Here is a 15,936-nt window from a genome sequence, read left to right as displayed (position 1 = left end):
TTGTATATAAATAACATTTATGCACTATTTCAGCCGGATCTGCCCGGCGGATGCTGAATGCTGGCCCCGGAGAGGCTCCGCGGCGCATCGCCCGTTACCGGTGATCAAACCGACAGATTTCGCTGAAAATCTCGGAGGGTGAAGCTGGTCCAGCCTCGGACGTACCCCAGAAATCCCTGCTCCCAAAGCGGCTGGGAACCTGGACAATTTAGTCGGACGGACTTTGGAAACCAGGAAGTAGGCTGGAGCAGCGCGCATCACTGCGGCTTTAACCAGGGAATCTGACCGGTTCCGACCGGCCGGGACCGCAGGAACCGGCCTGGACTGGTAGCAGGGACTCCCGGGGACCGACCAGCGGGATTTCAGCCGGATCTGCCCGGCGGATTCTGCGCGACGGGCGCCGCAACCCCACGGCGGGCGCACAGATCGGCTCCGGAGCGCATCCGCGGCGCATCGCCCGTTACCGGGGATCAAACCGACAGATTTTGCTGAAAATCTCGGAGGGTGAAGCTGGTCCGACCTGGGACAGACCCCCAAGGACCCAGCTCCCAAACCACCCGGGAACCTGGATGATTTAACCCGGATCCACGGCGCTGCGTCCGACTGGCTGAAGGAAGCACCGCTCCAGCAGCGGAGAGAGCTGGTTGTGGGCGTGGTTTCAGCAGCGGAGGCTGAACCTATGGAAATCTGCTCAAAAAAAACCACGTGACACTGGGGGACTCTGTCCGGCGGGGGTTCATGGTATTTTGTCTCCCCTGTGCTGGCAGGGTGAGGGGAGACCACTTTATATATGTTAAAACAAGAAAAAACGTGTTTTTCATAATAGGTCCCCTTTAACTCCCTGGTATAATTCAGATATCCGCATGTTGAACTACCTGACATTTTCCTGATAGTTTCAGGGAGCCAGCACTACGGAATTTGCTGTATTTTCGGAGTATTTTCATGATGCACTTCCAGAAAAAAGTACAATTTTGAGAAAGAAGTCGATTATTCTCGAAATTTCGACTTTATTCACGAAATTTCGAATTTATTCATGAAATTTCGATGTTTTTCTCAAAATTTTACTTCAACATTAATCTCGACATTTCGACTTTTTTTTCGACATTTCAACTTTTTTCTCGAAGTGCACAATAAAAAAAATAATATTTTTTCTCCTGCATGGCCCTAATACTCTTCCGTACAGCACACACATGACACCCATAACAGGGTCTTTGTCTCTTTCCTTGTCATTCTTAAAACTTCATATTCAATGGACCTTGCTGTGATTGTGAAGCACTAATAGTAAGTATTGCTCTAATCTGATGGTTTAACACTTTTTGACACTTTTGGGAAATTCAGAACATATATATATCTTTATTTAAACTTGAAAATCATTGAGGGCGAGCCCTCATTTACAATGACGTTGAGCAAATACAAAAGTCAAAAATCAAAAAACATACGTCTTGCATTACTTCATCCATTATTGCTGTTGAAAGTGCAGTTACTTGTCTGTACACTACACACCTGCATTGAGTAGTTTGCCCCAACTTTCACCAGGTTTTTGACGAGCTCAGCGGTATGCTGAAAGTGAACGTTAGCTAAAGGAAGAAAGGAACAAAACATGTCAGAAAGATTCAGTCTTAATCATAATCAGGTCAGGGCAATTAGATTTGGCACAGACAGAAATGCCCTCAAGATTCATGAATTATCAGGAAGAAATTCCCCAGGACATCCCAGCATCATTTTGGATAACTTTTTTTTTTTTAAATCTTTTGATCAAAAAAACATTTGTTTTATTATCTTCCAGGATTGTATTTCTTTGTGCCCAGTAGTGACATATTGTATTTTCAATCTACCTATGATTTATTGTCTCTTACCATCTGCAGTGCCGTGCACCAGCATCAGTGTCTGCTCCCGAAGAGACTGAACATTCTGCAGCAAACTAGAAAACTGAAATTAAATCAGAAATAGTAAGGAGATAATAAACTCATAGTTATTGTAACTGCTGCAGAGGAATGCAATAAAAAAATGAATGTGTTAACATTTATAATATTACAATTTAAATGGTGATACACTACGGAAGAGTATTAGGGCCATGCAGGAGAAAAGTATTTGAGAGGGGAAGATTTTTTTTTATTGTGCACTTCGAGGAAAAAGTTGAAATGTTGAGATTAATATTGAAATACAATTTCGAGAAAAAAAGTTGAAATTTCGAGAATAATTGACTTTTTTCTCGAAATTGTACTTCAACATTAATCTCGACATTTCGCCTTTTTCTCAACATTTCGACTTTTTTCTCAAAATTGTACTTCAACATTATTATCGACATTTTGACTTTTTCTCAAAGTGCATGATGAAAAAAAAATCTTCCTCCTCTAAAATATTATTTTTATTTTTCTCCTGCCTGGTCCTAATACTCCTAATACTAATACTTTTTCAGACATACATCATTTTCTGTTCTAGAAATATTACCAAACATATTATACAGATAAAGCCAATGTTATATAAGAGCAGGATATGAATCACTTTTAAGGCCCAGATTTTTTTTTTGGGATGTGCTTCAAAACATGTTGGATGAGGCCAGAGACAGCCAGGAATCCCATTTGCAGTGGCTTAAGAAAAAAAAAGAAAGGTTGACAACTGGTTGAGTGTAGGCAGAAGACAGGAGATGGCAGAAAGCACACACCTGATATCTGTTGTCATCCTGCAGTGGCATACCAAGGTATCGTTCAGAGAACGCTGAAGCTGTGCAAATGAGAAGTTATACCCTAAAAGTGCTGCATGTGGAGGATGATTTAGCTTCAGTTCAGTTCTTTAAATAAGTTAAGTCTTGTCCTGAGTGCAAATAAGAAGGTTTCATCATAGAGGCGTAAATGATACTTTATGTCGATGAAAGGATTTTCTGAATCACCTTTCATCCAGCTCTTTCCATCAGAAATAATGTAGTTGAAGACTAACATTTCACAAAATACATCCTGAGTTTTAGACCTTTACACAAAGTTTAGCTCTCCTTCATGGGGATGATACGGTGGCCGAGACCCGCCATTGCTGAAAATTAAAGAAACGCTGCAAATAAAAATAAACGCTGCTGCAAATAAAATAATCGCTTTGCAAATAAAATAAACACTGCAAATAAAAACAAACACTGCTGCAAATAAAAGAAATGCTGCAAATATAAAGAAACACCGCTGCAAATAAAAAAAAAACCGATGCAAATAAAAAAGCCACAACGGAAGTGAATTACCGGGGACTATTTTTGCTGATGCACCAGTGTTTTTTACGTGAGAGGAGAAGAAGAAGACGAAGAGGACGTAAGTGAAAAGGAAGAAATAAGAAGAGCGAGGAATAAGAAGAACAACGAACGAGAAAATAAGTGAAAAGGTTAGTGTTCAACGTCGCTACGTGTAATTTTTAATGTGCAACACCGGTGCATCAGCAAAAATAGTCCCCAGTAATTCACTTCCGTTGTAGCTTTTTTATTTGCGTCGTTTTTTAATTTTATTTGCAGCGGGGTTTCTTTATATTTGCAGCGTTTCTTTTATTTGCAGCGGCGTTTCTTTTTGTTTGCAGCGTTTATTTTATTTGCTAAGCGTTTATTTTATTTGCAGCGGCGTTTGTTTCTGTTTGCAGCGTTTCTTTTATTTTCAGCAATGGCGGGTCTCGGCCACCGTAAGATGATGTAAAAACATCCCATAACTATTTTAATTGACATTAGATGCTAAAGTGACTTGGTGCAGGACTTTTGATTGTGTACTCACCGTAGACCTTCCAGTCCGTCACCGGTGAAACTGCACATGCACATTTGAACAGCCTATCAGTGGACTTGAGCATCATTAAGGTGAGGTAGGCTCCATAGCCCTGGACAAGCAAACACAGGCTTTCATTCACTTCTCACCAAGTGGTAAAATGTTAAACTCATTTTATAAATTCACGGAAGCGTATTGCATTCACTTGAGAAAAAAAAAATCTGCTCTGTTTTTCTGAATTAACGAGATAATTATCTCAGAATTCCGAGAAAAGTTTTAATTAAAAAAAAATCTGCTTTTTTTCTGAATTAACGAGATAATTACTTGTTCAACTGATCCTGGAGAAAAGTTGTCCAGCAGATCAGAATGGGCTTTCCGTCTGAACAACCGCAAAGTCAACAAACTAATAACAATACCAGTGTTGGGAGTATCTCCCAATGTTTCAAACCAAAAGCAAAATAAAACTGGATTAAACTGGACAGGAACATGTTTGCTTCCATGAAATCCAGCTCTCAAGTGGATGACAGATTCTTGCAAGTTGTGAGTTATCTGGTTAATTCAGAAAAACAGAGCAGAAATATTTTTTTTCATTAAAACTTTTCTCGGAATTCTGAGATAATTATCTTGTTAATTAAGAAAAACAGAGCAGATTTTCTTTTTAATTAAAACTTTTCTCGTAATTCTGAGATAATTAATTAGTTAATTCAGTAAAACAGAGCAGATTTTTTTTTTCATTAAAACTTTTCTCGGAATTCTGAGATAATTATCTCGTTATTTCAGAAAAACAGAGCAGATTTTTTTTTAATTAAAACTTTTCTCGGAATTCTGAAATAATTATCTCATTAAAGGAGCTTGAGGCTCCTTTTAAGAAATGAGACTCTCTAGCGCCACCCTTCACCACGACGGCCGTCGGGGGTACTGCAGCCAACAGTGAAGCCAGCACGGGAGAACGCAAGGCAACGGAGAGATACACTAGAGGGCTCATTCTTTTGGGTTTGGAACACTTTATCTGACATTATTACTAGAAAACTTAAAACGTATACGAATTTTTTTCATAAATTCTGCCTCAATCCGGCCTCAAGCTCCTTTAATTCAGAAAAACAGAGCAGATTTTTTTTTCTCAAGTGAATGCAATAGGCTTCCGTATAAATTCACTACATTCACGCATAATTTTTTGGAAGCATATGTTGAGTATATTGAGACACTGACAATAGCAAGAGCATGAGCTCACCTTTCCAAACACTGCTATTCGTGTCCGATCAATGTATGGAAATTTGATCATGTATCTGGAAAAAAAACATATACACATAATATAAACTACTACATTTGAAATTCTGAAGCTGAACTTCAAGTCAGCTGAATGTGAAGGGCAAAATGAGTATGCTATATAAATGTGACCTTTCATGAAACTAATTTGATGGTTATTACTTTAATGAAAGGCCCATTGTTCAATCAGGTGTCTTTAGGCGTTGAATTCTTTAATGAATCAATTAATTTAAAGAAGTAGTAGAGAAAATGTATTCCATCACCAATCTTTTGTTGTAACACTGTATAGATCTTCTATGGCATGTCATGGATCAGAGATTTTTTTTTTTTTTGCCATTTCAACATCCTGCTGTTTGGTCTATATTTAATTCTATGAAATCTGCATTTTTCTGTAATGCAGAATTAAAAAAAAAGTATATCATAAAAGTGTGTGTAAAGCCAGTCTTATTTGAAATTAATCATTCATATGTTAAGTATGAGTTTAAATAAAAATGTAAAAAAAAAACAAAAGAAAACATTTTAATATGTATACAGGAGGAAAAAAGACAGAACTGTAACAAATACGAGAGGGGAAGATTTTTTTTTATTGTGCACTTCGAGAAAAAAGTCGAAATGTCGAGAAAAAAGTAGAAATATCGAGATTAATGTTGAAATACAATTTTGAGAAAAAAGTCGAAATGTCGAGAATAAAGTCGAGATTTCGCCTTTTTTCTCAACATTTTAACTTTATTCACGAAATGTTGACTTTTTTCTCGAAATTGTACTTCAACATTAATTAATGATTATTATTAATTATTTATTAAACTTTTTCCTTTAATTCCGTTGTGCCCTGTATAATGACAATAAAAAGTCTGAAGTCTAATCTCGACGTTTCGACTTTTTTCTCGACATTTGGAGAGAGAGAGAGACAGAGAGAGAACATACTCTATTGCTGCGATCTGGTCTTGAACATCAACCGTCCCCAGTCTCTGGTGGATCTCGTGCAGGATCCTCTGGCCCTGGAAGCCGCTGCCCCGGCCGTCCAGACGGGCAACGATGATGCCGTCAGAACTGACCAGGACAGAATCCCAGCCCAGAGAGAAACGGTCACTCACTTCCTGACCACCGGGGGCGCCGTCACTGAACAGAGCAGAGGTTTGGTTAAACAGGTCCTGAGAGATTCTCTTCTAATCATCAGCTGTCTGAAACACGCTACTCACTGCACAGTTGTCTTATCTTACTGGATCTGATACAGCACAACAGCTGTCTGGGCCGTGCTATGATCAATCATGTGTCAATTTGTGCCAATAATGTAAATTGTTTGCCAATTTGGATTTGTACTTATTGCTTTTTATCTAAAGATAACAATGGAGTTCTTGTTGCAAAAGACAAAAATGCAACAATTTGGACACACAACAGAGGAAGAAAGTAACGTATTTTCTGGACTATAAGCCGCTACTTTTTCCATAGGTTTTCAACCGTGCAGCTTATACAAAGGTGCAGCTATTCTGTGGATTTTTCTTCCACCACTCGGGGCGCTTTAACCGGAATTAGAATCAAAACTAAGACAAAATAAATGCAAAGAAGAATACGCTACTTCTTCTTTAGCAGATAGAAGTAGGTAGAAGCAGATTTCCAACAGATAAATAGATAAATAAATACCGGTTATTTTCTCTTGGTTCTGTCCCGTTTTAATCAGCAAAGTTGCTGCCGTGTTAAAAGATACCGTTAGGAAAGATCTATTTAGGTACAAACATGTACATCATTTACAGTTCTAAATCCTTCTGTACATGTAGTAAATATCTAATCTAACAACAGAAATATCTGTGGTTTGCATATATTTTTTTTTAAAAAGAGTGGATGCGGCTTGTATGCAGGTGTGGCTTGTATATCTTTTTTTAATTATTTAAAAAAAAATAGAGTGGGTGCGGCTTATAGTCCAGAAAATACGGTAAATTGTTTGCCAATTTGTATTTGTACTTATTGCTTTTTATCTAAAGATAACAATGAAGTTCTTGTTGCAAAAGATAAAAATGCAACAATTTGGACACACAACAGAGGAAGAAAGTAGTTTGTTACAAGATGACATTTTTTGTAAAAAGAACAGAGTATATTGAGTATCCTCAATATTTTTGTTGTCTCTTGACATTCGTACACAATTTGAAAGCTTAGCTGAACACAACTTACAGGACTGTCTCAGAAAATTAGAATATTGTGATTTTCTGTAATGCAATTACAAAAACAAAAATGTCATACATTCTGGATTCATTACAAATCAACTGAAATATTGCAAGCCTTTTATATTTTAATATTGCTGATCATGGCTTACAGCTTAAGAAAACTCAAATATCCTATCTCAAAAAATTAGAATATTCTGGGAATCTTAATCTTAAACTGTAAGCCATAATCAGCAATATTAAAATAATAAAAGGCTTGCAATATTTTAGTTGATTTGTAATGAATCCAGAATGTATGACATTTTTGTTTTTTTAATTGCATTACAGAAAATAAAGAACTTTATCACAATATTCTAACTTTCTGAAACAGTCCTGTAGCTGAACACAACTTATATTAAGGGATTTGTAGAGGATCTAAATTAAATAAAAAAACAGAAAAAAACAAAAAACAAAGTACAAGTGAAGAGTCAGACCTTAGACCGTACAAAATACATACATGACTAACAGAAGTCCATATTGACGGGAATCTGAGAAGTCTGGTGGGTAAGAGATCTTTAAAGGCAAATCTGTCAAAAGACACAAATGAAAAGCTAATGTATCCGTATAAAAATGAATTGTGATTCACTGTAACATTACACAAACCCAATGCTCTATTCTCACCATAATGTTCCTTTGGAACCGTTCTAAAGTCAGCCAGCTGGATCCGTTTGTACTTCAAGGCGGCCTTCAGCACAAAATTGTTTTCAATGATGTAGTAATCTGTAAACATTGCAGAGATATGTTGAGAGGATAAAAGATCCTAAGATAAATATCAATAATTTAAGTTCAACTGCACATAAATAAACTATAATTAAAAAGATATATATAGCGGTTTGAGGCAGTCATACTATGCAATAAGATTAAAAGTGTAAATAAAAAGATAATCAGCAGTGATTTTGAATGGGAAACTAAGTTTTAATATTGGCTTCAAATCAAACTATCATCATTGGTGATGAAGCTAAACTTGAAAGTCATGACAAAAAAAACAAAAAACAAAAGCTTCCAGTACAATGTACTTAGCCACCCACACAATTAAATCCACACTTGACAATAATTACTTTCTAATTAGTACATGAATGAATGAAAAAAATAAAAAATAAATAAATAAAATAACTAAAGAGGAAAATAAATGTACACACACGTATGTATGTGTGTGTGATTTTGTGTGCGTGTATACAGTATAAGGTGTGTACGGAAAGTATTCAGACTCCTTTAAATGTTTCCCTCTTTGTTTCATTGCGGCCATTTGCTAAAATAAAAAAAACTTAGCTTACTTATTTAAAGAAATGTAGACATTTTTGCAAATTTATTAACAAATAAAAACTGAAATATCACATGTGACTTTCATATTTAACTCACATGCTGTCCATTTTTTCTGATCATCCTTGAGATGATTCTGCCCCTTCATTGGAGTCCAGATGCGTTTAATTAAACTGATTGGATTTGATTAGGAAAGGCACACACCTGTCTCTATAAGACCTCACAGCTCACAGTGCATGTCAATTTCAATTCAATTTTATTTATATAGCGTCTAATACAACAGATGTTGTCTCTAGACGCTTTCCAGAGACCCAGAACATAAACCCCTGAGCAATTATTACAAAACAATGGCAGGCAAAAAACTCCCCTAGTGGGAGAAAAGCCTTGAAAGCCAGAGCAAATGAGAATCATGAGGTGGAAGGAACTGCCCAAGGAGCTCAGAGACAGAATTGTGGCAAGGCACAGCTGCAGGGACAGGACGATTGGTAGATCTGGTCGTTCCTTATCGCCATCTAGATCCCTTTTTAATTCTTTCCTCAGCCACCAAGTTCATGAACATCTACACCTCAGAGTTGGATCACCAAACTGACTTTTGCTGCCATTGCTGGTCGAATAAAGAATCCGCCGTCAGAGTCGCTCTTTCGCTGATGTCACATCCTGACTCCCCCTGACCAATCGATGGCATGTAGTGTGATGATCAGATACGGCCCGACTCAGCCCCTTAGAACAGTTAAAGAAAAAGTATCTACTCAACACATTAGACCCCTAGTGGGAAAGTGCCAAACCGAGTGGAGGCGAGCCAAGCCGGGCTGAGTAGGTACAAGTGGAAAAGTTCCAATAATATAACTGTATGAATGGGTGTCCGTTGTCTAGCCTGGGTTTGGGACTTTTTGCTGTTGGGCTTGTCTGGGTGGCTCCTTGTTAAAGGGTTCTCGCGCTCCGTGCCCGCCTCCGCTTCTCCCCGCTGCCCTTGCAGTTGGGCTTGCCTTTGGCTCTGGGGTTCCCGCTTTCAATTCAATTAAATTTTATTTTATTTATATAGCATCTAATACAACAAAAGTTGTCTCCAGGCGCTTTCCAGAGACCCAGAACATAAACCCCCGAGCAATTATTACATAAACAATGGCAGGTAAAAACTCCCCTAGTGGGAGAAAAACCTTAAGCCAAACAGTGGCAAGAAAAACTCCCCTTTAGGAGGGAAGAAACCTGGACCAGGACCTGGATCATAAGGGGGGACCCTCCTGCCGAGGGCCAGACTGGGGGGTCGGGGACGTCAACAGCACAGCAGGCAGGTGGAAGCAGCAGCGGGATGACCGGGGGTGGGGACCTCAGGACAGCACGCAGCTCCCGAAGCTCCGGCTCAATCAGCAAGCCCCAGGTTAGGTTCATGGTCGGGGAAAGGTTGAGAAGGGGCAGGGCCTTTCATCGTGGGCGGGTGCCAGCCCACCATTGTCGGCTGTCGGGATGGCCCTTTCTCCGGGCAGGCTGGCCCTCTTGGCCCCGCGATCGGCCTATGCCAAGTGGCTGGTGTTCGGGTGGGTCCTGGTCCATTGCCGTGGGTTTCCTGCCTGCCTCCTCCCGTGGTCATGGGGGCTCTGCATGGGGCTTCCTTCTGTAACTTGATGAGAGGGCTTACTGGCAGGGGGGTTTCCTCCTGTCCCTCTTCTGGTCCTCCGTGGGGTTGCTGGTGGCCTGGGTTCGGGTTTCTTCCTTGTCGGCTTCTGGTCTCTCGGGTGGCGGGGTTGTGCCCTCCCACCTCCACTGTAGTTGCAGTTCAGGTAAAGCCTTGTTTTCACTTTGCACACACACATTTACACAGACATACACACCTGTTCACTCAGCTACATACTCACTCCACAGTTTTGGGGACAGATAATCGCAGTAACCTAGTACTGATTCAGTCTTACAGACCTGGAATGGTTGCTGTTTGTGTCTCTGCCTGTTCCAGTTTCTGTTTGTCTGTTTTTATTTCTTGCGAGGTTCCAACGGCTTGTGTCCCCGTTGTGTGTTGTCCTGTGTTTCTCTCATTTCAGACTTGCAGCAATGCCCCCTCCCCCCTTCTCCTATCCATATATCTGTAAAAAATAGAGACAGCACTGGTTCGAGTCACGAATGGCCTTCTTATGGCCTCAGATAAGGGATTAGTTTCCATACTGGTTCTACTGGACCTCAGATAAGGGATTAGTGTCCATACTGGTTCTACTGGACCTCAGATGAGGGATTAGTGTCCATACTGGTTCTACTGGACCTCAGATGAGGGATTAGTGTCCATACTGGTTCTACTGGACCTCAGATAAGGGATTAGTGTCCATACTGGTTCTACTGGACCTCAGATAAGGGATTAGTGTCCATACTGGTTCTACTGGACCTCAGATAAGGGATTAGTGTCCATACTGGTTCTACTGGACCTCAGTGCTGCTTTTGACACTGTTGATCATGGCATTTTTCTGCACAGGTTAGAGCATGTTGTTGGGATTAAAGGGACAGCTCTACGTTGGTTTAAATCATATCTATCTGACAGGTTCCAGTTTGTTCATGTACATGAGGTTTCTTCAGAACAGTCAAGGGTCTGTTATGGTGTTCCGCAGGGTTCAGTGCTATCTTGTTCAGTTTATACATACAGCCGTTGGGAAGTATAATCCAGAATCACGGCATACACTTTCATTGCTATGCTGATGATACGCAGCTCTATTTGTCTATGAAGCCGGATGAAACAGAACCGTTAGTTAAACTTCAGGCATGTCTTAGGGACATCAAGGACTAGATGTCCAGACATTTTTTGCTTCTAAATTCAGACAAAACAGAGGTTATCATTCTTGGTCTGAAGCATTTTAGGAAGGGATTGGATGGTGTTGCGATGGCTTCCAGTGCAACTGTGAGAAGCCTTGGTGTTTTCGATCAGGATTTGTCGTTTTAACCGTATATTAATCAGGTTTGTAAAAAACGGTTTTCCACCTCCGTAATATCGCAAAGTTTAGGAACATCCTCTCACAGAGTGATGCAGAAAAACAAAGTAATGCGTTTGTATCTTCTAGGCTAGGCTGCAATGTGTTATTAGCAGGATGTGCAAGTAATTTGCTGAATATCCTCCAGCTGATCCAAAATGCAGCAGCGCGAGTGTTGACAGGAATCAGCAGGAGAGACCACGTCTCTCCAGTGTTAGTTTTGCTCCATTGGTTACCCGTAAAATTCAGAATCCAATTTAAAATTGTATTACTTGTGTACAAAGCCCAAACCGGCTAAGCCCCACAATATTTGCAAAACCCGATAGTGTCCTGGCAGAGCTCTCCGTTCTCGGAGTGCAGGTTTACTCGTAGTTCCTAGAGTATCTAAATGTAGATTTGGAGGGCGGGCGTTCTGCTATCAGGCACCACTACTATGGAACCAACTTCCAATCTGGGTTAAGGAGGCTGACACCACCTCCACCTTTAAAACTAAACTTAAAGCCTTTCTGTTTAGTAAAGCCTATAGTTAGTGTTTAGTAAACCTCTAGCTGGTGTTGGTAAATCTCTAGGTAGTGTAAACTCTAGTGTGTTAGAGTCAGTAGTCATAGCGTCAGCTTTAGAACAAGACTATAATAGTTTGTCTCAAACATAGCTTTGTTGTATATATGCTACTATAGGCCTATGCTGCAGGGGGGCACCAGCATGATCCACTGAGCGGTGCCCATCACCACTCCTCTCCTGTTCTTCTCTTTCTCATTTATTAATTATAAGTATCTCATAACCATCATTGTTCTCCATTGTTCTCGTAGTTTGTTGTGCTCATCTGCCCCCTCTTTTTCTCTTTCATGCATGTTTGCAGGCCAGAGCTTCAGGAGCTGCATGCTGACCTTCAGTCCCCCCCTCTGACCACCTCAGTGCCTGCTCTCTGCATCTGCTATATAGTCATCCCTGTAGTGCACCAGTTAGCCATTGTGTCTGTCTCTCCTTTCTCTGTTATTCATTCTCTCTGTCTGTTCTCTCTTTTCCTATTCTGCCCAGCTGGCCTCCGGCAGGAGGGTCCCCCCTTATGATCCAGTTCCTTGTCCAGGTTTCTTCCCCCCCTTATGATCCTGGTCCTGGTCCAGGTTTCTTCCCTCCTAAAGGGGAGTTTTTCTTGCCACTGCTTGGCTTAAGGTTTTTCTCCCACTAGGGGAGTTTTTACCTGCCATTGTTTATGTTATGTTTATGTAATAATTGCTCGGGGGTTTATGTTCTGTTATCTCTGGAAAAATCCTAGTCCTAGTCCTGGTCAATTTAATAATTGCTCTGGGGTTTATGTTCTGGGTCTCTGGAAAAATCCTAGAGACAACTTCTGTTGTAATAGACGCTATATAAATACAATTGAATTGATTTGAATTGGAACAGTTTCCAGCCAGGTGTAAAATGGGTTTAAGAATCATCACCTCCATGTGAGAGCTTAGTCAGAAAAGAGTGGAATGCCTTCTCTGGGTTTAGATTGCAGTAGTGCTTCAACTATCTTGGCGTCTTGTTCACTAGTGAAGGGAATGGAGTACTGGTGCAATGGAGTCTGCAGCCGTGTAGGATAACAATCTGTTGTGGTGAGGAGAGAGCAGTACTAAAAGGCAACACTCTCTAGTAACCAGTTGATCTTTGTTCCTACCCTCTCCTATGGTCACCAACTGTGGGTAGTGACCAGAAAATAAGATAACAAGTACAAGAACACAACAGCTGGCTTCTGCAGTCAAGTGAAGGCAACTGAGGTGGTCTGGTCGGATTGGGATGTTTCATGGACACCTCCATTGAGGTGTTTCAAGTTTGTTCACCGACAAGAAGGCTCTGTGGCACAACTTAGACATGCTAGAGTGATTATATGGCATGCTTAGTCATGGAATGCTTTGGTATCATGAATGGATGAATTGATGACAGACTTTTGGAGTAAACTCACTGAAATCTATAACAGATACTGGAACAAAGTTAAAGTCTTTTTTCTTGTTTTTTTGGATTCTAGGTTCAAGAAAAAAAGGTAAAATGAAAACAAAAAAATGATAATTTACAAAACCTTGACAACACTGCCAGAACTGATAAAATATGTTGCAAAATAGTAGTGGTGCTGAGGGTTGCTGTTCTCAGTCATTACGATATATCTTTAGAGTGTAATAACTGCAACAATTCAGATGAACAAAATAGAAAGAAGAGAAGAACATGTCTCTCTTACTTGAATTATTGAAGCTGTGTAGGATAACAGTTGGAGCTCCTGGACCTAAAAGGGGAAAAACATACAATGCAATTTCAATTTAAAATGTTCTGTTTCTCTTATGTGTACTGAGGGAGGAGGCTTGCTAAGCATATGTAGATGATTCTGCACCATGGAAATGATCACGTAGCTAGCCAGACCCTGTTTGCTGGTTAAAGCCACCTAGTCTAGCAAATCCTGTCCACCACACTACAAGCAAGTGCTAAGCAGTAAGGACTCCAGGCTGGGTGAACGATACGATAGAAATGTAGACATACCGCTAGCAAATTTAGATTTGCTCTGCAGGTTCGTCTCGTTCCCATCTGTTGGAACTTATTAACTTTGCTTTAAAAATCATTGGGAGCCAATCAAATGAGTCTATCCTTGTAGTGAAAGTCTCTGGGCAGGCTAAACATGTCACGGTTTTGAGTTTATGCCACAGTTTGTTTTTTTTTCCACAGTTTTGGTTCCTGTTTTATTTTGAAACCCCATGTCCTTGTGTTTAAAGTTATTTCTTGACTTCTCTTGTCCCCATCTTGCGTCTCATCAACCCTGGTCTGTAGGCCTACTGGTTTTCCCCTCTCATCAAGCTCTTGTTTCTTGTAAATCCTGCTCAGCAGCACTTTTGCTTTTTTTTTTTTTGAGTAAATAAATCAAATTTTTAGGAACTGCTGCCTCCTTGATTCTGGGTCCTACTCAACTGCTCCCTGACCATATATATATATATATATATATATATATATATATATGATGGGCTACTTAATTCTTGAAAATATAAGAATTATAGTAATTGTTACATTCACCTTGATTTCCATTACTTTGTATTAAGTATGATCCCAAAAAAATACTTTTTCTCTTCAACTTCATTTATGTAATTTGCTAATATCCAGCCATCTATCAATCATCAATACCTTCTTCAAGTGGATCTGTGGAGGCTATTCCAGCTATTTCCGGCCTATTCCAGGGGTATAGACTGGACAGCTCACCAGTTTATCACAGGGCTTGCCAATATCCATCCATTTTTTCACATCTGGTTGGAATCTTTCCACAGAAGACGTGACAAGAAAGCTTTTACCACATATAACGGTTGCTTTTTCTTTTCACACTCAAAAGGCGTTCTGACACTGGGGGTATCAAAAAATAAGATTTTCAGTAGTTGTTTCTTCCTATTCTGTTTGCAAACACTCCTCCATTCTCTCTGGAAGGTAGACTATACACCAAAAATGATCTTCCATTTTACATCCACTTTTGGATCATCATCCTGTTTAGTAGCAAAAGCTAATCCTAGTGACCAGGCTATGGCTAAAGCTGCTCATGTGGTGCCATGAGCAAGGTATAAGGGTTTACTTATGATAAGCAAGGCCAGTAACCTCTGGTCATGTGTGAATAGAATCAGATAATGTTTGACGTATCATCAGATATGGTTTGAAAAAAAGGACGTGTGAAGTGGCAGTATATTTCATAGCAAACATGGTGAGCCAAGACAGGCGGGTATGAGGGGATGTAATATAGATTGTGATCAAACCAGTACAAGATACTCACACAACTCGAACAACTGGAAAACAAGATAAACTGGAGACTGGTAGAGTCAGCAGGTGTATTTTAATGGTGTAAAGTAAAGGCTGAATTATGGTTCTGCGTTAAATCTACGCCGTAGGGTACGCGGCTACGCGGGAGTCTCTCCGTAGCTACGCCGTGGCCTGACGTGCACCTGCCAAAAAATTTAACTACGCATGGAGGCGACGCAGACCCAACGCAGACAGAGAGGACTGTGATTGGTTTGCTTGGTAGCAACGCATTTCCAGTTCCGGTTCGTGAAGCAGTAGTGAACTTTCAGCGCTCTTTTCTTCGTGTGTGTGTGATTTTTTGTTTTTGAGTTGTTTTGGTTTCTTGCACAACAGTTGTCCTTATCTCTTTGATTCACAGTGACTGCGTTTACAGGTACATGCAGTCAATAACCCTTTTAAAACCCGAATATTGGCAATAACCCAAATTTGCGCGGCCATGTAAACACCAATAACCCCTTTGAATAACCGGAATTTGCTCATATTCCGGTTTTTAAAAACCCCAATATGACCCCTGGGTTACTCCTTTTAAAACCTGAATATTGGGTCATGTAAACACCAAACGGAATATCCCCATCAAACGGAACATGAATTTGTTTTCTGCACATGCTCTGTTCACAAGGAATCCTGGTCTTTTGAGTCCAGGAAGTTCTTATAAACACGGAGAAACCAAGACCAGGAGGAGACTAATCACTTCATAAATGTAATGAAGGATATGAACATTTCTGCATTTGTAGACGGTAGAAA

At 40.1% G+C, this 15,936-nt stretch overlaps 1 protein-coding gene across 1 annotated transcript in view; it reads right to left on the bottom strand.

Annotated features, from left to right (window-relative positions):
• LOC133446276 (inactive dipeptidyl peptidase 10-like) overlaps positions 1-15,936 on the bottom strand; it is a 103,792-nt gene that overhangs the window by 3,246 nt on the left and 84,610 nt on the right. Inside the window, exons 18-26 of the mRNA XM_061724286.1 lie at positions 13,607-13,651; positions 7,808-7,906; positions 7,644-7,713; positions 5,916-6,110; positions 4,957-5,011; positions 3,738-3,837; positions 2,666-2,724; positions 1,857-1,929; positions 1,504-1,577 (exon numbers count right to left, since the gene is read on the bottom strand). Of these exons, the coding sequence (XP_061580270.1) occupies positions 1,504-1,577; positions 1,857-1,929; positions 2,666-2,724; positions 3,738-3,837; positions 4,957-5,011; positions 5,916-6,110; positions 7,644-7,713; positions 7,808-7,906; positions 13,607-13,651 (770 nt within the window). The remainder of the gene's footprint in view (positions 1-1,503; positions 1,578-1,856; positions 1,930-2,665; positions 2,725-3,737; positions 3,838-4,956; positions 5,012-5,915; positions 6,111-7,643; positions 7,714-7,807; positions 7,907-13,606; positions 13,652-15,936) is intronic.

Source organism: Cololabis saira, chromosome 6, assembly GCF_033807715.1.
Source record: "Cololabis saira isolate AMF1-May2022 chromosome 6, fColSai1.1, whole genome shotgun sequence".
Taxonomy (NCBI): Eukaryota; Metazoa; Chordata; class Actinopteri; order Beloniformes; family Belonidae; genus Cololabis; species Cololabis saira.
The sequence above is the reverse complement of the archived record's forward strand: the minus strand, read 5'-3'. Positions and strand labels throughout refer to the sequence as shown.